We start from the raw sequence: 23,045 nt of genomic DNA, 5'->3' as shown, positions 1-23,045 counted from the left end.
GATGTGATTTAATATTAAAATGAAGATATCATACAGTCACATGGAATGGGACTGACCAAAATGCCAGGAGGACGTATGAGTAATCCTTTCTGCAAGTTTCCAGATGTTGCAGCAGGCTTGTGTGCCACTGACTGAGGGCTATTCTGAGATGCTAATTATCACTTTATTCCTGGAGATTATAAGAAGCCTTTCCTCTTTGTCTAGACTATACTGTTCCAGCTGTCTGGACACTTTTGATTACATTCATCCATATGAACGAAGTCAAGGTCAGAGCATTTTCTCAGTGTGATATTTTGAGACAATTTCAAATCACTTCCACATGAACTATGAAAACAATTAGCACATTAAGGGCTGAAATATGAAAGTTTTTTTCCAGTCTGTGGTGTAGGAGATTAGTTTAGAATTGACTGTTCTTCTGTTTAGTGCATCAGTGGCAGACTGCCCAGCTGTTGGCTTCAATTTGTAAACAGTGGAAACTTCAACAATAATCTAGCGCATACTTCAAAGTTTTGGTAAAATATAAACACATCACACAAACCTTGCAAAATGTTGTTTGTGTGCTTCTCTAAAATATAATGATGTACCAATATGTTATTCTGCTTTACTGTAGTTTTCTCTGTTGCAAGCTTAAACTTCACCACATTTGGGTTTTAAAATTCAATTATATGTTTAAATAATACAAATATTTAAAAAATGCAGGTAGAATTTAAAAGCACTTTTAAATTACAACAATGTCTGGTCACTTACACATACATTCTCAGCTCCTGGCAGTTCTACAGGAGGAAATGCTTTAGGGACACAAAGTTCTCTTGTCCAGTTGCTCTTATCTCGCATTCTTGCTGATCTCTGGAATGATTTATGTCCAAATGTCAAGCAGTTAGAGCAATGTACATAATAAATGAACTATGTTATTTGAATAAGGTTTGCCTCTCCTCTTTAAATCAATATTCTGCTTAGAAAAAATACTACTTAACATTATTAAAAAATACTTAATTGGATTCTTTGACTTAAATGAGCCATAAACAGAATGAAGGCCTCACTAAAGAAAACAAATTACATTCACTGCAAACTTCATTGCATAAATTTAAGTTGTTAGGTTTATGTTTACTTATTTCTCTGGACTGACTTAGTGTGCACTATTATATTATTCACAAGGAGAGAACCTCAAAAGCACAAATGGGTTTCAACTCTAATGCACATTTGTGTATATTTTTTATTTGCATGCCACTAAATTAAACCAAAAGCAAAACAAAATCTAATTTCAGGTCTAAATGAGCACTTTCAGATGTATAAAAGAATACACCAATTGCATTTATGCTCTGAACAGTAAGTGAAGTCTCTGAATGAATAGCTTGCTTAGATTTCATGTCATGCAATAATTACGCCAAGACGTAATTAAGACATGAGAAATCTAAACATTTATCCTTATGTTAGTGATTTGATAATACAAAACTGTTGGAAAATTTCGCTCTCTAAATAATTCAGATGTTTTATTTTGATCCCTCCCCTCTTGAAGACGGAACTGGAGTGAACTGCAAGAAAACTTCCAGCAAACTCCCTCTAAACCTGACAGACTGATGTAACGCCAGACTCCAGAACGCTTCCCGACTGCCCGACACATCTGCGCGTGTTACTGAACGCTCTGCGGATGCCACGAGGGAACGCTTGTGGATTCTACCTGTAGCAAACATTTCTTGTTTCAATGCATTTCTCTCAGGAATATAGTAATGTGGAGACTCCTGTCGTGGATTCTTTTGACAGCCAGTTTGCACCAGGTGGGTCTTGTCTTATACTGTTGATTCAATGCAGTATTTGAGTTAAAAGTTCACGCAACTAAAGGTGTTTTTTTACATACAGTTGTTAAGAACAGCAAGTATCTGTTGTAAGCTGCTCTTTAAAGTAGTGACGTTTTCTTGGAAAGCGCAAAACTGCAAGCTGCAATGTCATGCCATTGGTGCAAATTCATTACAACCCACAAATGCATAAAGATAAAACTAAACGATAATGTTTTAAAAACTGAAAGTGACTGCTTGATTTGTCATGATGACAATAAAGCAAATAATAACGTGTCTGTTGGCGCATTATGTGCCAGGAGTCATAAATTGGAGCCATTTTTCAGTTAATGCTCGGAAATGTTGCATCACGTTTAGGATGCGATCAGTAATACATAATGTCTAATAGAACACAATTATATTTTTATTATTATCTTTGTATTTTATATTATTTGACCACATTTTGTTACATTAATCACACTAACAACAAAATCGCTGTTATAATCTGAATAGCAATTGTCAATTTATTAATATTAATAATGATAAATTATAAATATCAAACTGTTGTGTGACAATAATGTTGCATTTGGCTCTGTTGGTATATCTATTAAAATTAGCCATCAGTTTTGGAAAATAGTATTTCTGTGTAGTTACAGACAGTGTAAAAGTGATCCTGTGCTGTCTTGTTGATCATATTAGAAAATAATCAGAAGCATCCTCTGCAATGAAGTTCTTGGGAGCCTATTTAAAGGGCCCAGTTTCAATGTAATTTCAGAGCAAACTCTCTATTGCCCCAAAGTGGCTAAAGTTGGCATATCTTCTTCATGTTCCTCTCTTTTTTCCCCACACAGGCCAGTTCCCACAACTCCACAGACTCTCCTCTTGTGACCACAGATTTGGACCCTTATAACAGAAATCGATACTGCAAATGGCCCTGTAAGTGCCCCAAAAGTGCCCCTGTTTGCCCACATGGCGTCAGCTTATTGACAGATGGATGTGACTGCTGCAAGGCCTGTGCCAAGCAGGTGGGGGAGACCTGTAATGAGAGAGATACCTGTGACTATCATAAAGGACTTTACTGTGACTACAGCGCTGACAAGCCGAGGTACGAAAAAGGAGTGTGTGCATGTAAGTGACCTTACGTATTCCTTTACAGCGACATAGTTAAAATGCTATATCAAGAAACATTTATTTTATGTTAATGTGACTTGCAATTGAATTTCCTAATATAATGCAAATAAAACAACTTGAATATTATTCATATTAATCCATATGCATATAAGCCACTAGAGAAAATGTCGATTTTGCATTTTATATAGACTGCTACTTACGCTACTACAATAGTGTTTGGTTCAACAGGTATGCAATATCTAATTTTTTTTCTTATTCTGTGTCAAATTGGTATTCAGACACAAAACTGTCACAGAATCTTTTAGTTGTAAGTACATAAATCCAGTCTCCTCTGTGTTTCAGATGTTATGGGAACAGGCTGTGAGTATAACGGTGTGATTTACCGTAATGGCCAAAGCTTCCAGCCCAATTGTAAGTACCGTTGTCTGTGTGTGAATGGGGCGATTGGATGTGTGTCGCTCTGCACCAAGTCCCTGCCGCCCCGGGTCTGGTGTCAGTCGCCCAAGCGAGTCAAGATCCCAGGCCAGTGTTGCGAGAAATGGATCTGCGAGTCCCGTAAACCACGCAAGACCAACCCCAGACACGCTCCTGAGGAGGGTGAGCAATGCAGCATTGTTTTGTGTGGTGATAAATGTCCATCAGAGGTCTATAGCATCTTCTGGTGAACTTCCATTGTTTTAGCTCCTAATCATCCTTCTTTGTCTTTTTCAGTGTCCCTCACTTCTAATGATATTTGGCATAAAAATTGCATTACCCAGACAACGCCATGGAGTCCCTGCTCAAAGACCTGTGGGCGGGGCGTATCACAGCGCATCTCTAATGATAATGCTGGCTGTGTGATGGAGAAAGAGTCTCGACTGTGTAACCTCCGACCCTGTGAGGTGGACATCACCAAGCACTTTAGAGTAAGAATTTATTCCTACCCTGGTTTATTTCTATTTAATTTGCCCACCCATCCCATTTCCTCATTTACTTTAATGATAGAGTATGATAAAGAGCAGATAAATGGATAGACAGGTGGATGAATGGATATATCGAGTGTCATGGATGGATGTATTGATTGTCATATCTGTTACTCAGCCAGGTAAGAAATGCCTGAACATCTACCGTGAACCAGAGTTTCAGAACTTCACCATCTCGGGGTGTGTCAGTAAGAAGGCGTATTGGCCCAAGTACTGTGGAGTCTGTACCGATGAGCGCTGCTGCATCCCATACAAGTCTAAGACCATCGACGTGGAGTTTGTGTGTCCAAATGGATCAGTTTTTTCCTGGAAATACATGTGGATCAACGCCTGCTTCTGCAACCTCTCCTGCAGGAATCCAAATGATATCTTTGCAGATCTTGAGCAATACTATGAGGTCAACGAGATTGTTAACTAACTAATTCACTGAGTGCCAGATACAATCTCTTTTTAAGGCTTCCTTAGGCTCACATTTGTAGTCTGTGCATAATTCTTGACAGTAACAGGGAAAAGTAGCAGAGAAAGCACCGTTGATGTCGAATGATTTATGATTAAACATCAGCACAGTTACTCGTATGATGGTTTGTGAAGGGAACAATGATAGTTCAGACTGAAGGACTTTATGGTGTGAGAAGATTGCTAATGGATGGATGGATGAGAGACAAAATATGAAATTAAGAAAATGTTCAATTTAAGATGCTGACTTCCTGTTCCAAATCTGTGAAGTCCAAAAAACTGTTTTTATATATTGCAAATATATGTTTAAAAAATATTGCCTTCAACGAAAAAAGGGAATTCTCCTTAAAGGAATATACATCATCAGTTTTTGAAAATATATATTAGTTAAAATGGTGTTAAAGGAGGTGTTTGTATCTTTATGTAACATATTCTGAAATGGATATAAGAGAAGTAACATTGATCTCCTTGATATTCACACTTTTATTTTGCCAAGTTGTTACTTTTCATATTTAATTCTGGAAATATGCAGGAAATGTATCTTTTTTAATAAAAGACATTTGCTTATTTTTATGCTGTTGTGCTTTATGCTTTTTTGTATTTATTTATTTCTGTTGTGTATTTATTACAGACATATTCCTGTAGTGGAATTCATTACATAATTGTATGTATTTATAATTTTTCACAGTGTTAGACATTAAACAGCAGTGAGACTGACTGAATATACTTAATTTTATTTTAAGAACACAGTTGTTAAATATAAAGTGATCTTGCCAACATTCATATCTTCCTCATTAATATAAGATGGGACTCTAAGAAGCATAACCAATATAAATGATTCAGATACTATATCAAATGTTCTGTAGACTATATTGTCAGACTAAGAAATACTGTAAATTTAACACTACTGTTAGAAACTACAAGTACAGAAATTATATGCAATACGTATTGTATAAAAAAAATTCCCCCAAACATTCAGCTTTATTAGAGAACTCTCCAACACAATCACCCACATACTCACTCTGCATTTTAAGATACACACTATACATTCTCACAGCCAAACTGTAAACATCATAGAACCTTCTTAACATAATTATATGATACAGTTATTATAAGATATTACATATTTTACATTGTAAGTAATAAAACAGCAATTTAAACCACTGGTTCAGATATTTTAAGGTAGTGTAAAGTCTATTAAGTAGGATACGTACAACATTCTTTTGCTGTCAGGGCCATCTCTAATCAAACATCCCTTGTGAAAAATACCAATGATACATTAAACATTATCTAATAACACAAGCATCAGCTTTCAGGTTCAAATTCTGTAATTTCAGGTCAAATATCAAGCTGCCTGCTGAGTTCCATTCTGATTTGCACGGTGGTGTTATTTTCATGAGGCGTTCAGCAGGATAGTTTGACGGAATGTGTGGGGCCTGAGGAAATGTGCTCTGCGCCAGAGGTGCTCTCCATGGAGACGTCGGTGTGGGAACGTCCACGCTGCTCATCCGTGTTTGTACCACTGCAGTTACGGTTGCGCTCCAGAGATGAGTTACTGGCCGTGCGAGACCGAGCAAGACGGGTCATACTGGCAGAGGGCACTGTGGAGAAGAAGGAGTAAGTGATAAGAGAGGGTATGACCATGGTTTTCTCTCATATAAAATGTAAAATGACTATTATTTATTGTTATTTTTGGATAGTAGTTCTGTATTGTTGTAGTGTTAAAATAATGTGTGCTTACTGTAGCCCATGCCCTGGATAAAATACTTGAAAGCTTCTATAAGTTTGCCAGGCTGTGAGAGAACATTAACATAGTGTAAATATACTCGTAATGACTATAAAATCAAATATATGATCTAGATTTAAAAAATGCAGATTTGAATGTGAATCTGTAAATGCGAATTAGGCTATATACCTGATCAACTTGAGGCAGGCCGCCACAGTCAGCCATCTAGAAAAAAAGTTTAAATAGACAGTTTAAAAACTAAGGATGCACAAAATATTTGCCTCATATCAGTTATATTATTTTATTCATACTAGATATTCATCAAAGTAGATAACAGTGAACTGTTGGGATATAAATTTAGCTGCTATAAGTATTTTGAACGTAAAAGTTAATGAAATGTGTGTTTGAGTGAATGCAAAGGACGGTAAGGTGACTGACCTTGAGAAATGTGGTTGTTGTTGGGTTCATTCTGGAGTTGCTGTCAACCTGTGAGGTAGAATAATATAATAATTATATTCATATTTTGTATGCTGCTTTAGTTCAAAATTATTTATGGGTTAGAGTCAATAATTGGAAAATTGTTGCAACCAATCACTGTTGAGTAACATTAAATTTCTATGGCGGTCTCTAACATATTTAAGACAATAACAAAATAGTAATTCTCACCACAGCATCCACAGCTGGAGAATTATCACCCACTATCAGCAAAGCTGGACACCTGTCATGATGACAAACAATTTAGTCATATTTTACGGTTTAAGGCACTAGTAGCCATAATCTCATATATTTGCTGTCATCAGGTGGAATTTACTGGAGCATTCTTGCATTTACGTTTCCTCCTTGTACTGGTCTCTCGAGTTCCAGATTCTTTCGGCTGAGAAATGATGGAAAGATGAAGCTTTCAGTAACTCATTGCAGTATATAGAATATATAGGTCTTATAGCTTCATTTAAAGAATCAAACCCAGGAATTTAGCGATTACTAACACATATTGTATTGGTGATACCTTTGGTAGGACTTGACAAACTGCTGCAGGTTGGACTGGTTAATGTTATTTGTAATGAGATGACGGAAGGTTGCGATCAGTTCATGATTGTTCTGTATCTCCTACAACATTAGTAAACGTTAGCATTAACGTGACAAAACAGTCAAAAATAACTTATTGAGAATTAATTTGCAGGTTATGTCATTTCATTTTGCTTCATTATTAATCAGTCAAATTAATCATAGACTTCCTCAGTTCTCACCTTTCCAAACAGATGTGAAATAACAGTATCAGGGAGAGCATGAGTCCAGCTTGTAATCTGTCGCGAATGTAATGCTTTAGTGAGGATTTGTGCAATGGAATGGCTTTGAACAACTATATAAGCTCATTCAAATTAGTTTAATAATGCAATCTTTTCAAATCTCATAAGAATGCCAATCTAGCAGAAAGAAATCAGTTTTTGTACCTTTTGTGCTGCCCTTTCCATGAAACCCTCTGCATGCACGCTTAAATTAATTAGAACAAGACCTTCAACCATGTCTGGATGTTTTAGCTTTAAGAGATGCATGCAACAAAAAGAAAATCAATTATTAATGTAAAAATAAAAAATATTATCATTTAATATACAGTACTGCAATGTGATTTGTGCAAAGGAAACATTCTTGTGTATTAACAAGCAAGCCTGCAATAATAATGAGTGGGATTATACTGCAAGTATCAGCACTGCTTTGTAGTGAGAGTTGCAAAACTGTAATCCATGCTATTCATAGTAATTCAAAATGCATTTGACTAGAAAAATGTATAGAACTCACAGCAAAGCGAGTAAGGATGTTGGCTCCGGCTCCAACCGCCATTCCAATCACACTCTTCAAACTATGAGGGAAAAAGAGCAAGCATTCAGGTAGGTCTGGATCAAGACCACTTGTAAGATTATAATACAAGCCTCAAAAATATGAGTTAAACATCTGAACTGGTTTTATACCAGTTTTATAACTTACCCAAAATGGTGGAGGACCATAGGAAGGGTTTCTGAGAGCTGATCCATAGAAGGATAGGTATACCTACAATATTAACAGACAATGCTTTATTTGTTAGCCTCAAACATGTGGAACAATATGGAGGTCAAATACTATGACGTCCAGTCAAACAGCATGATAGGTTAATTAGGTGTGGGTGATGGCCTTCCAGGCATTAGCAAAGCCATAATCTGTCGGGATGCTGTTCTGGAAAGTTGGATTATGGGCAATGGATGTCCGTTATGTTGCTGTAGCAGATGGCAGATCATAAACATACTCTGCTCCCCTCAAACCCTACAAGTGACATGCTGACCTACATTCGGTCAGTCTGGTGAAATAGGGTGCTGATTAAAGCTGTCTGCATTATAGAGCAGATCTGTTCTGATTGAGTAGATTTTAAATGCATTTCCTGTCTTAGTGGCTGGGGAATGTAAACTAAAGCAGTTTTGTTGTTTTTGTTGTTGACAGACTGAGTAAGAGTGGCCATTCATTTTTAATTCTAAGACATAACTCTTGGTTTTAGTTAATTGTACGCCTTCGGATGCTCTGATAGACCTGGTGGCATAATGACCCCTCACTTACTCTGTGGAGAGCATGCTGGCACCGTCCTGCTGTCCTGGGGCGTCAACATGGCACACAGCAAAATGTTGCATGATCTCATGCATGTCTTTGTGATTAAAGAGAGACTCGAAACAGCTCTTATCTGCAAAACAAAGAACACAGCTTTACTAAGATAGGTATACACAAATTATTTAGTCCATTAAGACCGAATACAAATGAGATGTTATATATCTTGTTTTAAGAGCATTGGAACTTGCACTGGCATTTGCAGTGACATTGAACCTTTTACGGTAAAGTCTTACAGGTAGAGGGGAATAAGAAGGTATAGAGGAGGTTCTTACGGTTCAGTCCGATGTCATGGAAGGTCAGGATGGTAGGCCGGTTGCCCTTCGGAACACCCATCATTGTGCAGTGCACGAGACCAAAGGCAGTCTCCACATCATCCTCCTACAAAAGCAAACTTATGGTTAGGTTTGTAACATATTGAGAATTTAGTTGTTTTCCTCTCAGTGAACTTGTTCATATCAGAACGTATCAAAAAATGTTTAGTTGGAGAATAAACCTTTTTTTGTTTTTTACAATGCTTTAGTGCATTCTTATCATGGAGAGACATATAAATACTCATTAATCTTATTTATTCTCAACTGCTGCAATACGAATGTGTCGGAACATATGGTTCAAAATAGTTTTGACTGATTATTATGATTTAGATTAACATATTTATTGTAACTTTTCCCTCAATTCACCCAAAAAGTTTTTTCCGTTTATGCTATAGTCTGCTTATTTCTGACAAAACACCAAAGCAGCTTGACCGGACATACAGTAGTAAAGTTGCTGGACAGTAAAAAATACAATTTCCATCAACAGACCAAAAACCCCTTTAAAATAAAACTCACACAAACACAATCAAATCTTTTGTATCCACTGCTAAAACAATATATATATCAAATGCAGAAGATAAAAGCAACTTACAGTGATGTCAAGCTCAAAGACGCTGCACTCAGAGTCCTCCAGTACCATGGTTACAGTTGCTGCTGAAGGCTGATGTATAGGCAGATGTAAAAAAAAATTGTGAGTATTTGAAAAGAGTATCCTGGTTTGCTGCTGCCTCAAGCTCTGAGTTGCACAGAATGCACTGAGGTCTGGGTTTTATATCCCCTTGTTTACAGTGTGGCGTAAACATATAATTCCCAGCATGCCAGAAGGAGCCTAATTCTTAAAGCATGGAGAGATCTACAAATTGGATCAGTAAGTTAAGCTGAACACTGGCATCACTAAACATGTCCCACCTCTGTGGTGTTCCCATAGTACGTAAACATTTTATGAGTGAAAAACATGGGATATTTGGAGTTGCATAGCAATGGCCACTTTACATAAATTATGCAATGTTTTATTGATTCACTGTTACAACTATGCAAAACACTAGATTAAAATCCTGTCATCGTTTAGTCACCCTCAGGTGCAAGCCTGTGTAACTTTCTCTCTTTTATGGAGCACAAGATATTTTGAAAATGGCTTTCAATGTAAAAATAAAGGAATTACTCTTTAATGATAAAGAAATGTGAATGTTTTATGATTCTAAAAAGCACAAACATCTAAAGATCAGAGCACACATCAGGCACGTAGCACTGTGTGTAGTCATGCACTTAAGAACCTTGACCTCACAGTAATTGATATAAAGTACTCTGTTTACAGTGTCCATCATCAGAGTAAGAGCGTTAAGCTCATTTAGCACAGGGACAATGTGCTGCTACGTGTTTGTGCAGGCGTAAGGCAGTTCAGGGTAGATGGCATGTCTGCAGTCAAGACGTCATTGATGCTGAGAGCCCCTATGAGTGTCCCTGTCGAGTGCGCGACAGTGGCCTGGAAAGCAGTACAGAAATTTTGGAGGATCAACATGCTGTTTGTTCAGTCCTCTTTCAGAACTGATGGCTACTGTATGATTCAGCATATCTATGTATTTACATAAAAGTCTGGGATTAATACTTTTATTCAGCAAGGATGGATTAAAAGTTGTTATACTACGGGGCTGTTGAATACTTGAATCCGATTGGCTGATGAACATTCTAAGGTGTGCAATTATTTTCAAGGAAGCGCGCGGTGAGCATAAGAAAATATTAAAAAGACTTGCACATTACAAACATTTAAATGCTAGTGTAAGTGTTAAAATTAAGGTATCATTTTAACAGTCTTTTTGTAAACTGTTGTAATGCTTTTATTTCAATAAAGCAATGCTTTTTGTGGTGTGATCTAGTGCTATTAAAGACAGGTAATGCATGTCTATTAATGAAGGGCTAAGATGAGCTGTGTGTAATCCTTATCACTGAAGTGGCATAGTGTCAGAGCATCTGCCATGAGACAGCTACTTCATGCTCCGTAAAACCCAAATGTCTGTCATATATCTTGTGATTGCTAAACAGACCCACCTGATTTAAAATTAAATTGCTCTTATACAGAAAGATTCAAAATGAAATCATTAATGTAATTACACTTTATTTATTTATGCAAAAATCCATACAGTTACAATAAAGAATGAAAAGAAAAAATACCCAACCTAAATCTTAAAAGTGACAAAATTAAAATATATAACAAATTCATCATCCGTATCCATGACGCAGAAAGATTCAGGCATCACCTGCATAAAGCTTTTTCAACAATCAATGAATCTGAAATTGCAGGCTTGTTTTATATTCTTAATGTCCCACTGTTAGTTGTTTGCCAATATCCTTTCAACTCTCAATTATTTAACCAGTTTAGCATTCTAAAGAGCCAGTGTAAGTAATAAAATGTTTAGCATACTGTTATCATTTAACTCAAATAATAGCCTACTATTTCCTCCAAAGGTCACAACTGACGTGGACTATCCATCTGTTGCTGGACATATGTGAGCCTCATCTTTTAATAGGCAATGACCTGCATGAAATTCTGAACCAGACAGAGTACTTAACCTATAAAGGACGATGTAACAATAATTCTAACGACCTCATTACTGATTTTTAAAAATTATTAATATGATGCCATTCTAAAGAAGTTCAATTCACTTTAAAGTTAAATCTCATTGTACATTATTTTGCAGGACACCTGGGTACTGTTCTTTTGGGCATTTCGGAAATAATGCCATTTATATGTCCTTTTATATGACATTGTGAAAATATATGTCATATGCGAAAATGTATGTATATGACAAGGTTAAAGTAAGGAAAATTTCAAGCTCCACATGACCCACTGACATATTTTCATCATTTCACACTAGATGGCGCAATATTAGTAGTATTTAATAATTTAGCCTAATAATTAGCTAGGCATGAGATTAGAAGAACCTGTATGTATTGTTGTGAATATGAATATACTTAAATACTAAATTTGTAACTAAATTCAATCTAGAGTTATAGATTTTATTACTGTAACTAAAAACTCGCAAATATGAAATAGGAATTTCTATTCTCTTCACATGATCAGTTTTACTCTCACAAATTGTTTAGAATTAATATGTAATTTAAAACAATATATGTGTATTAGTATAAATATTGAAGTTTTATTCTAATGTCATTTTACGCATTATTTTTCTTCCCTCTCTGTTGCTCTGGGTGACGCTACGTCTCCATGGTTGCAGCAGGGGAATCTCCGCGCTCGCGTGCGCACACGCACCCATACGTACATGGGTACACACTGAATCACATGGAGCGAGTCTGACAAATCTGTGAGTATGAAAAATCAGCATAAAGTCGTCTACTAAGATACAACTGTGTTTAACAGCTTTGTGAAATCGTGTGTGCCCTGTTAATCCGCGCGACTTGTATTTTTGACGGCGTGGAGCGCGCGCTGAGTGAATAATTGTTTGGTTTTGGAGCTGTTATAGTCAATAAATTCTCACATATATTAATATTTCATCAATATAAGCAAACGCCTGACATTTTATCTTGTGAATGTGGTTTTTATGCAGTGTGGAAAGTTAATTTGTCAAGGAAAGTGCTCGTCTGCTACCGGCGTTTTCAGAACAAAAGCGTTGAGGGGCTGTTAGCGTTAGCGCGCTGCTAACGGTGTGTGGAGGTATTTCTTTCACACAGCACCGATTATATTAAGCATTTGTGTTCATATTTAGTTTATTAATTAATCAGCTCACAGACAGTAAACGTATTTGTATTGTTCTATGTTAGAAGCTTTGTGTATAGAATGGGGCACAGTTGGACGCATATCACCATCCATTCGCATAACGATGGAGAAAGTAAAAGAAAACCTCTATAACTTTGGATGTGCATGGAAATTACTTGATAGAGTGGACATGTTGACTCCGTAACGCACAATCAAAGCAAAAAGTTGTGATCAGGCTCGGTTTGTGCATGTGTGTGGTCTCTTTGTCCGGTATCGTGTCCGTCTCAAGTCTTTAAACCTTTACCAAATATACACCTATTATTTGCACAGACGCGGTTATGTTCATGTCACTCTAAATGCTTGATGATTCAGTTCTGCTTAAATTGCGATTTGCATTCTCAGGAAGAGCTGTTCCCAGATTAAAGAGCTCTCTTGTGCCAGGTTATCTGTCCCGAGTTCATGTTGCAGTTTTTCTTCACAGCTGTAGTTGACTGCGTTTCACATATATGCTGGTAGAAGGGAACACAAAGCTGTCGTTGCTGACATGTAATCTGTGTGGAATATTGGCTCAAGTATTCCAGCTTTCTATTGTTTTGTTAGCTTTGGCACAGAAGGAGCATTTCTGCAGCTTTTGTGTTTTGGTTTGTTTATGACTTTAACCTAAGGTGCTGTAAAATCCTGAACAAGCATTTACAAGATGCATTTATTTATACAAGACAATTGAGTGCATCAGTTGACATGCTTTCAGGGTTTAAAATATTTGATTTGTAGTTGAGACATGAAATAATCGTGTGTTGTGACATGCCAAACACCATCTAAAACATTTTAAATAACATTTGTTTTGCAGTTATGCATGCAGTATTTATAATTACATATTAATTGAGACTACTTGCTATGTATTGTTCTACTCATATACAGTACAATTGTAGTTGTCGTATCGTTGGACTTTTTAAAGGGATGTTCACCCCAAACTTTTTTCTCCCTCATGTCATTTTGAACTTGCATGACTGATTTTCTTCTGCAGAACACAAAAGGTGATATTTTGAAGAACAGTTTTGATGACCATTGACTTCCACTGTATATTGGTTATAACACTTTATCTTCTTTAATATTCCACAGAAGAAAAAACATCATACAGCTTTGGAGCAGCATGAGGGTGTGTAAATGATGACAGAATTACATTTTTTTTAGTGAGCAATCCCTTTAAAATGAGCTATAGTGAAGATGAAATTGCATGAAAAATGGTGATAAATTGTATTTGCCAGTTACAGGCAGGACAAGTCAGTTTATGCATGGGGTAAGAAACATTTTCCCTCCTAGATAAGAGAATTATTATTATTATTATTATTATTTGCTTTGTACAAACACACTGTAAATATTAAAATTGGCTTGCAAACACAATCTATATACTTGAAAGAAATAGTCCTGATAAAGACGTTTCTGTCACTTCTAATGAAGTGAGAAATTCTCAGAAAAGGTCAACTCCTGTGTCTGGTATTTGACTGCAGGTGTTAAATGCAGTAAATATATGCAGTCTTCGGGTCAAGTAGTTTTACTGTCAAACAACCTTATGGTATGTTCCTTTGAACTTATAAGTGAGCCTGCCATTCCTGCATAGTTCATTTGATTTGCTGCCATTGCCTATAACTGTTCATCTAAGCAAACAAACATTGCGTTGTCTTTGCAACCACAGTGGAAATCTCCTGTAGGTGCAGGCCAGGAGGGTAAGCCCGCCTCTAATCAGTCAGGCAGGAAGAGTTTAGGCTGGGATGGGTTTCCTCCTACCTGCCGTGCACTTCACGCTCCAGGTCACCAACCCACCCTGCTGTTAGTAATGGAATGTTGGAAGAGTTTCTCTTGGCTCTGTACACTAAAGTTTAACCAATGACGTAAACTGCCACCATAGGGCAAGGGGTGGCTTCCTCCAAGGCAAGTGAGTTACTCCCCTTTTATTAGGAAAAAGTGAGAGTAAGAAAGGGAGAGATTATAAAGGTGGTGGGGGTGTTAATGTTTTCTTTGATTTAGCTTTTTTCTCTGTTTATGTCTCCCATTATTTTAGCATTACCACCTCAGCCTCCCTGTCTGTTTTCCATTTCAACACAGATGCAATAGTTTGTGTTTTTTTATTAGAGGGTGACTTCTGTTATTCAACCCGAAACGCAGTGGGTCTAATCAAAGCAAGCGCCTTCATTTGAGGAAAGTCGGCCCCCTAAGGGTATGTGACATTTACCCGGCATGCATTTACTGAAGCCTGCTGCTGGGAATTCCTCCCTGAGAACAAAGTCGCACGGGGCCGGAGCCAGAGTCTTAGAAACCTGTTACTCACTGCTACTTAATAGTAGTAGTTTCATAGAAGAAATAAGCCGCAGGACTCTCCTACTGCAGTTCTGCCTGTCAATCAAAATGGCTTCATCTGACTTTACCGGTGCCTGGCAGTTTCTGGCTGCCTAACAGCCACATAAAGAGGGAAGAAAGTAGTGGAGGTTTCAGAAGTGCACTGTTGCCAAATAAAGGGCTGTGCTGTGATTCCCAGAGGAGCAGTTTTCCCCGTTCTCTTAAACTGGCACTTAAGGTCATCATGTATACACAAGCATTGAGTGCATTATTGTAATAGGAACCATTTACTTTAGAGTGAATAAGACATTTTCAGGGATCGCATCACAATCAGATTGCACTTGACCACATACATGCTGGTAATAGATGGATCACATCTATTGTGATCAGAGTGTGTTCAGATCACTGAAACCACATTTGGAGGGATGCAAGGATCAATCTTTTTTTCTCATTCGGTGCTTTATAACTTTCCCCCCATTTCACACTTCCAATAGTTGTTAGTATCATACATTGAGAATTTTTCTAAACTAAGAAATACAATAGACCAGAAATCCCAAAAAATTAAGCATTTTGAATTTTCTGTGTTTTTTTTTTTTTGTGTGACAGAAGTGACAGAAAAATTTTTATGTAAGTAGTCTTTCAGATCTGGTATAACGTGTAAAAGTCGTCCAATTATGGCTATGGTCAACAATGCTGATTATAATGTATGTTAACATCTGGTATAAAGGGGCCCTTAGATGCGGGTCCATTTGAATCTCCTCAGTTCAGATGTTAAAGACTTTTGATGTGGAAAAAAATATTATTTCAGAAAGAAGATATTAAAATGAAATATGAGAAGTAGGTCACACTGGCAACTTCATGGGAAACATGTTTGACTACATTATCTTTTATTGCTGCAAAGGAGGAGAGAACGGTTTTGGGCATTCGGTTTGAATTTAATAACAAGCTTTGGGTGTTTGCGGAGAAATAATTTGCCCCTCATTGTCTTTGGAGTATATATTTTATATACACTACAAGTTTAGAGTTTTTTGTTTTTAAAGAATTGAATACGTTTTTAATTTAGGATGCATTGAATTGATCAAAAGTGACAGTTAAAGACGTATAATTATTCAAAAGATTTCTTTTTGAAATAGACACTTGTTCTTTTGAACTTTCTGTTCATAAAAAGAATATGTAAAAAAGTATTAAGCAGCATGTTTACTGCACTGATAAAAATGTTTCTTGTGTCTAATAAGCATATTTGCCATCACAGGAATAAAAAAATATTTTAACATATTAAAATAGAAAATGGTTATTTTAATTTGTAATATTTCACAATATTGATCTTTTTACTTTATTTCTTGATCACAGAAAATGCAGCTTTTCTGCAAATTGCTTAATTTTTGCTTTTTCACAAGTTGAGATTAATTTAATTCCAAAATCAGGTTCTGTGTCTTGAGACATTAAACTGTTTAATAATGAGTTGATCGAAATGTTTTTGTACGTTTAAATAAGTTGCAGGTATCTCTTCATCACATGCGCTCATCAACACTGGCATGTGTTATTGTCGTCTCAAGTAGTTTGTAGTTGTTTTTGAACTGTCCTATCGGTTTCTCTTTCAACTGTGCAAGAGCAGATGATGAAATCTGCATTTTGCACATTGTATGCATAACTTGGTTTATGCATAATAAATTAATATACTTTGGGATTTATTCCCTCATATCTTGTTGATTTTAGCAACGTACTGCAGGTGTTCTTATTAATATCAGACCGTTTGAAAGGCTAAGATCGTCTTCCTCTGATCATCTTGTGCTAAAACAAGGATGTTTCATGTTTAAGATGTTTTCTAAGTTAGTCATAGTTGACCATAGTCATCACCAGCATATGTTTTTTTTCACTCTCTGTCTCTCTCTATCACACACACAGAATGTTTCATTTCCTAAGGCTGAATGCTTTCTTAATGAGATTTCTCCCGCTGTCCCTTAGGTGATATGCTGGAGATCTGGACACTGTGTGTGGCTATGTGTGCTTTGGGTAGCTGAGGGAAAAAGGGTGGTGAGTGCCTCACTGGGAGATAAAGAGTCATGGTGAAGTCAAAAAAAAGGATGAACTCGATAGAGAGAGAGAGAGAGAGCGCACAAGCTGGTGTCCGAAAACTCCCTGGGGATTCCTCGTGGCCAGTGTATAGAGACACAATGAAGGGAAATGCTTCCTGTGGGGATCCCATAGAGTTTAGCACAACTGTATCTTTCTTTTGTGGGAATAGTTCTCTGCAAGCATTATTTGCATTCAACTAGCGCACGGCTTGCAACCCTGTCTCAAAAAAAACAAACAGTGGTCCACAGGGCAATTGGGAGAAGCCCCTGAGTTCCAGTATAAACTATAGTTATCATGTGTTTTGGGGATTTTGAGGTGATGCAATATCATGATAGATATCCCAGCTCGTCTCTCTGCAGTTTTATTTCTCATGCAGTTTACACAGACACATACATGTCATGCATGTTGGACAGTTGATTGCAGTAAACACAAACTACTTTTACGTCACATTGTGCTCATATTCAAACTGTTTAGATATGAATCAATCTGAAATCCAAACAAGTATCTGATTATGCGCCAGCAGCTGTGGCCAAAAATGGCTGACCTGGAACCGTGGTGACCCCTGTGAGAGCTAGTGTTTAGAGCCAGTCCATCCAGAGTGTTGTATTAACTAGTTCTTTTAAATGAATCAAAAACATACAGTGCAACTTGTAGTGCGATTCCTAAACGAATGACTTATGAACCAGTTTTTTTTAGTGAATTCAAAATAAACAGCTCAGCGTGTCTAGTACAATCCCTAAACAAATGACTCTATTGAAACTTTTAATTTTAGTGAATCTAGAACATATAACGTGACCTGTGTAGTCCGATCCCCAAATAAATGACACTTTTGAACCTGTTCTTTTTAGTGAATCCAGAACATACAGCACCACGAGTGTAGTCCGCTACCATTAATAGTCATTAATAAATGAGTGACTCTTCAAAAACATTTTTTAGGGAATCAAAAATGTACAGTACAGCTAGTGTAGTCCGATCCCTAGATGAATGACTCTTATGAATCTGTTTCTTTGTAGTGAATCCAAAACATATAGCATGACCAGTTTAATCCTATTCCTGAACAAATTACTTATAAATTGATTGTGCATGAATCTGTGTTTACTTAATTGCTGACTTGCTCACTGAACCACAAGATATTATGCTTGTCATATCTCATTTGAAATGAACCTGTTAGGGGAAGTAAATAATTATGAATTTCAAAATATTTCTCCCTCAAAATTACTAAAGGAATCACAGTGGAAAGCATATAAGTAAATAGTTAAATTCATTACCGTTGCCATTTCTATATAAGAAGCAATCTGCCCCAATTCTGAAGCCACTGATACACGCATAACAGTAGGCTTTGGCAACTGCCATTGTTTTTAGATGTTGTCCGCTGTATACAGCCTGTTGTGGTAATGATGGTCTAATGATGCACTGGAGAGTCAGCAATCTGATTCTGCATCCTGTAACCGATTTGAGCTTGTATCTTTATAAACACAAAGCTGATTTATGGTGTTTAAGTGCAGCAAGTCCTGATAGCACCATTAGGACATTGACTAGTTCTTGACCTTTTGGTGTGCATTCTTGATCTTCCTTCATTGGGCGCAGATGTGGGACAATCTTGGGCAGTTCTGGTGTCTTTCATGTAGGTCTGGAGTAATGAGTGATGGTGTGAAATGTTTCAGTACAGGCTGAGTGGCAGTAGACAGATGGGGCTGTCACTGGACTCCTGCTTTTGGAAGGAGATGGTCCTGAAGAAGTAGGACATGTTCTTAAAGGCACACCCAAAGGGGCTGGTTAAGACCCATCTGGAAGATAAAAGTTATTTCTATCATCCTTAGGAGAATCCATGAGAACATCCAGTGACTTCTCAGAGACATACCGTGATTGACAAGTTTCCCGAATGGGTTTCAGTGTTGTTTGATAGGATGTTGGATGTGGCTATTGCTGCTTTCATTCTAAGTAGATGTTGCAGGGCTCAATAATAAGAGTTCCTCTCTGGTCCAGGGCCAATTTGATAGTGTTTCGGGCTAGTAGGAAGGAACCGTCTTAGTCAGAAGCTAAATCTTCCAGTCATTGATCTTGTACGCACACACTCTCTGTGGAATAGGAATCACGGCATATGTTGCCACATTTGTTGTTGGCATCTTCCATTTACCGCTGTCTCGTTTGTATTTGGCCAGTTTGGAGAAAGCCTCACCAATACAAACCTGACCAGCCGGGTGTTTGCGATCATGTGAACTTGAAGACACAGATGGGTGACATGAATGGAAATGATTCCAGATCAGCGATGTAGTATTTGGTTTCCCAACAAGGTCCATCGCTCATCATGAAATGAATTTGCCGAATGCAGAATAAACTGTATTTTCCTGCGCTCAAGCCTGCGGTCAATCTAAAGGAAACGCATTGTATGGCGTTTGAGGTAATTTGTGAATTAGCATAGATTTATAGTCTAAATAAAACAATTTGCAACTGTTACTATTATTACACTTTTATATAAAGCTTTGTATTATGCTTGTTATAGAGTGTGTGACATCACGTGCACTAATGCCGGTGACAATAGACAACCGCGATGACGCGGTTGTCACGGCAACTATCACAGCCCTATATGCAGGGATCAACGCTAAGAATTTTTTCTAAAATTTTGACTTTCCCTGCCAACATTTTTACTGGTCCTGACACACACAAAAAATAGTTGCTGTCATTGTTTTTGATCTCTACTATAGTAAATAAGCATATATGACACCAATATTTTAGATAGCAAATACATTTTACAATTCTCTTTCAATTTCAATATCACAGAAAAAAATCACTAGCCAGAAATAAACATAAATATAAAGTTTAAACATTATTAAGTGTGTATAGCACAAGTAATAGCACAAATAAACATAGGCCTATAGCACAAATATAGAAATTAAATAATGCTTTAGGTTTTTGTGTTTGTAGATGTTCGGGTACAGAAATTGAAAAATCACATTAAATAACATATGCATATTCTTCACTCTTTGTTGAACCTTGATTTTTTTTATAGCCATTTCAAATTAGAGGCAGCCACTGCATTTTAATCATGAAATGATCAAAAAAAAAATGTGCAAGGTTTGATTCATATTAGACTGTATAATTTCGAAATCTGAAGCAAAAACAGAATTACCTGACTTTAGCTTTGTGAAATTATGCCACATAAAACATCTGCGTGCATGACACAGAAACAGCAGACGGGCTGAATGAGACGCAGTTTCACTCTCTGCCAGCAGGTGGCGCTTAATAGAACAACTCCTTGGGTACCACTGTAATTAGAGCAGCGCTGTGCGTATTAACACTAATTGAAATGCATTATACGGAGACAAAATTAGAAGAAAACGCCATTTCTAAAAACAGACAGTTCCCCTCAGAAACATTCATATAAAATTCCATATTTGGATTTTCCTCCTGTATTTCACGCATCGTGTGAACAGTGATCTTGATCTGACTGCTACAGTATTTGTTTCCTCTTTGATTTCTTTTTCAGCGTCTCTGGCCTCGATTAACGGAAGTTTGCAGACTAATTATAATAATAACGTAACATTCCCACACAAATAGCATTTGGGAAAATGATTGCAGTGCAATTTGTGTGCAAGCACGGGACAGAGATAGTCTGAAATAAAACAAAATATGTCCGGTCGATCGGTGCATCTGTACTCCAGTGTATAAATTAGACTAATCATTGTTAAATCTACAAAGTTACTTGCCAAGATGGGTATTTTGATATACTTTTGTATGTATTTGCCCGTTCAGGTGGCTTGCGCGTGTCAGAGACGTGGCTGTCTGTGCGCGCACTGTTCACACAGAACGGAACACAGCAACCGAGTACTAATGAATGGAGTTGTCTGTCACGCAGAAATGCCTTTTAATCACTTGAATTTTTTAATTAACAAGGCTTTAATTAAAACATGCAAATGATAAAATTTTGTGACGACGCTGCAGTGGCCCGATCGGTCAAGTGACAAATACGTCTACTGTCGTACCGGGCCATCGGGCAGTCCTTATTGTCGGGCCCTGCCTATGTGTTTGTCTTGTAAAATTTTTGCAAATTTTAATACATGTCTCAAAAGTTATTTAAACATTGTTACTAAATATTATTTAGCTTTTTACATAGAAACTGAAAAAAAAATATTGGAATGATTATTTTATATGATGTAAACATTTTATTATACACGCCTGAAAAAATGAAAATTTGTTCTATCATTCATACATGCATACATACATACAAACATATATACAGGTGCATCTCAAAAAATTTGAATATCGTGAAAGTCAATTTTTTTGTTAATAGTAATTTTCAAAAAGTGAAACTTTCATATTCATAAAATAAACCTGTTTATTTTTGTATGTATGTGTATATGTATATGTGTATAGGTAAACGTACCTATTAAGCTCACCAAAATCTACATTTAGTCATTTTTATTGCACAAGCTATTGGTTTCAGTAGCAAGTTTAACAAGTTATGTTAAAATATTAATCTCTCACACAAAATTATTTCATTTTATTTTAAATGAAAAAAGCATTTCAATTAAGATGTACATCATTAAATGCAAAAAGTGTATTAAATGGCGCTCCATCTGAAAGCAGGTGATGGAGATTTACCGCTAATCAAAGAACCGGCTTTACTGACGAGATGCGCATGACAATCACATGCGATTAATCGTGCAGCCCTAAAGCACACCCCTGTTCCTATTAAGCTCACATCATGTTTTATTAAAAATTCTTGTTTATTTTAAACAAACTTTTTAAAGAATAATTGAAAAAAATGTTTCATTTAAAGGTACAAAGTCAATCACAAAATAAACAGAACACTAAAATCATGCAACAAGGCATTCAGTTTGATCACTTACTCATAGTGAAGTGTCATTTAAAGGGGTGATTGGATGCCCATTTTATATCATCACTCCTGAAAACTCCCCCTCCGCACTTCGACCTCAGGATTGATGATATTTTTATTCACCACGTTTTATTTTGTGTCACCATACTTTCTTGTGGCTTCTAAATTCTAAAGACGCTTTGGGAACGATATACCAAACATGCCAAGCTACAAATGCTGCCCTATCTGGCCTGTTTACGAACCAGACAGCATACACGGCTGGTTCAAGCAGATAAAATCTGGGAACCCAGAGCCGTGTCAAGATCCAAGTTATAGAACCTGATAAAAATGTGCGGAGAGGATCATCCTGCTGCTACACAAATATCCTCTAGGGAGACCCCTCTAAAAAGAGCTTGAGAGGAAGCCACGCTCCTAGTAGAATGCGCCCGAACGCTGAGAGGTGAAGAAAGACCACGCACCTCATAAGCCAGTGAAATAGCATCCCTCACCCAGTGAGAAATTCTGTGCTTTGATGTGGCAAGCCCACGGCGGCCAGCACCAAAACATACCAACAACTCGGGAGATTTCCTCCAATGGCTGGAGCGGTCCACATAGATCTTCAAAGCTCGGACAGGACAGAGCATGTGAAGCCTTTCATCCTCGTCTGAAGCAAAGGGAGGATGGAAAGAGTGAAGTGTGACCACCTGAGAGCGAAAAGATGCGGATAAAATGGTCACCTTGACCATACCCGGGGCGAAGTCCATACACATCTCGCTGACAGAGAGAGCTCGCAAGTCCCCAACTCTTTTTAAAGAAGTTTGCGCCAACAAAAGAGTAACCTTGAGAGTCAGAATGCGTTCTGGAGCTGACTCTAAGGGCTCAAATGGGGCTACCATTAGACCCTCAAGGACGACAGATAAGTCCCAAGAAGGAACTCCAATGGGGCGTACTGGTCTCAGACACCGGACACCACGCATAAACGCAGAGACCATCCGATGTCTCCCCAGGGGAACCTCATCCAGCTCTCTCCGAATCCTTAAGGTGGTAGCAGCTGCCCCTGCCGCAAGTTTCTCTTGCAGGAACTCCAGCACTGAACTAATAGGGCAGTTAACTGGGTC

The 23,045-nt window shown here is 37.3% G+C and overlaps 3 protein-coding genes across 4 annotated transcripts in view; 2 read left to right on the top strand and 1 right to left on the bottom strand.

Moving 5' to 3' along the window:
• The first annotated feature begins 1,524 nt into the window (after positions 1-1,524).
• Positions 1,525-5,041, top strand: ccn4b (cellular communication network factor 4b). 2 transcript variants are annotated; one of them, XM_079445010.1, is made up of 5 exons: positions 1,525-1,775; positions 2,624-2,900; positions 3,246-3,500; positions 3,615-3,808; positions 3,984-5,041. In XM_079445010.1, exons 1-5 carry the CDS (start codon positions 1,728-1,730, stop codon positions 4,281-4,283), a joined length of 1,074 nt encoding a protein of 357 aa, XP_079301136.1. In that variant the 5' UTR covers positions 1,525-1,727; the 3' UTR covers positions 4,284-5,041. The 2 variants fall into 2 exon arrangements, with proteins under 2 accessions (XP_079301136.1, XP_079301137.1); XM_079445011.1 differs by having other exon boundaries at positions 1,526-1,775; positions 2,624-2,877.
• Positions 4,786-9,765, bottom strand: ndrg1b (N-myc downstream regulated 1b). Its single transcript, XM_079445009.1, has 14 exons — positions 9,582-9,765; positions 8,951-9,056; positions 8,631-8,751; positions 8,031-8,093; positions 7,845-7,905; positions 7,499-7,585; positions 7,295-7,351; positions 7,054-7,154; positions 6,859-6,921; positions 6,714-6,765; positions 6,486-6,533; positions 6,237-6,272; positions 6,063-6,114; positions 4,786-5,922 (listed from the first exon to the last, which is right to left on the bottom strand). The coding sequence occupies exons 1-14, from the start codon at positions 9,627-9,629 to the stop codon at positions 5,726-5,728; spliced, it is 1,092 nt and encodes a 363-aa protein (XP_079301135.1). The 5' UTR covers positions 9,630-9,765; the 3' UTR covers positions 4,786-5,725.
• Positions 9,766-10,466: 701 nt separating this feature from the next.
• The window catches only part of LOC306887089 (protein tyrosine phosphatase type IVA 3-like), a 41,451-nt gene continuing 28,872 nt past the window's right edge, over positions 10,467-23,045 (top strand). The window contains exons 1-2 of the mRNA XM_079444580.1: positions 10,467-10,680; positions 12,223-12,309. The gene's annotated coding sequence lies outside the window, so the exon portion shown is untranslated. The remainder of the gene's footprint in view (positions 10,681-12,222; positions 12,310-23,045) is intronic.

The sequence above is a fragment of the Barbus barbus genome (genome assembly GCF_936440315.1).
Source record: "Barbus barbus genome assembly, chromosome: 21".
Taxonomy (NCBI): domain Eukaryota; kingdom Metazoa; phylum Chordata; class Actinopteri; order Cypriniformes; family Cyprinidae; genus Barbus; species Barbus barbus.
Note: the sequence above shows the minus strand (reverse complement) of the source record. Positions and strands in the feature narration are given on the sequence as shown.

What these genes read in the sequence shown, in the direction of transcription:
- ccn4b (XM_079445010.1), top strand. Translation starts at nt 1,728, where the DNA reads ATGTGGAGACTCCTGTCGTGGATTCTTTTGACAGCCAGTTTGCACCAG. An exon ending in TGACAGCCAGTTTGCACCAG is followed by an intron (nt 1,776 to 2,623) that starts GTGGGTCTTGTC and finishes TTCCCCACACAG; the next exon opens with GCCAGTTCCCACAACTCCAC. An exon ending in CGAAAAAGGAGTGTGTGCAT is followed by an intron (nt 2,901 to 3,245) that starts GTAAGTGACCTT and finishes TCTGTGTTTCAG; the next exon opens with ATGTTATGGGAACAGGCTGT.
- ndrg1b (XM_079445009.1), bottom strand. Translation starts at nt 9,629, where the DNA reads ATGGTACTGGAGGACTCTGAGTGCAGCGTCTTTGAGCTTGACATCACT. An exon ending in TTTCACATCTGTTTGGAAAG is followed by an intron (nt 7,155 to 7,294) that starts GTGAGAACTGAG and finishes CTAATGTTGTAG; the next exon opens with GAGATACAGAACAATCATGA. An exon ending in TATCCAGGGCATGGGCTACA is followed by an intron (nt 5,923 to 6,062) that starts GTAAGCACACAT and finishes TCTTCTCCACAG; the next exon opens with TGCCCTCTGCCAGTATGACC.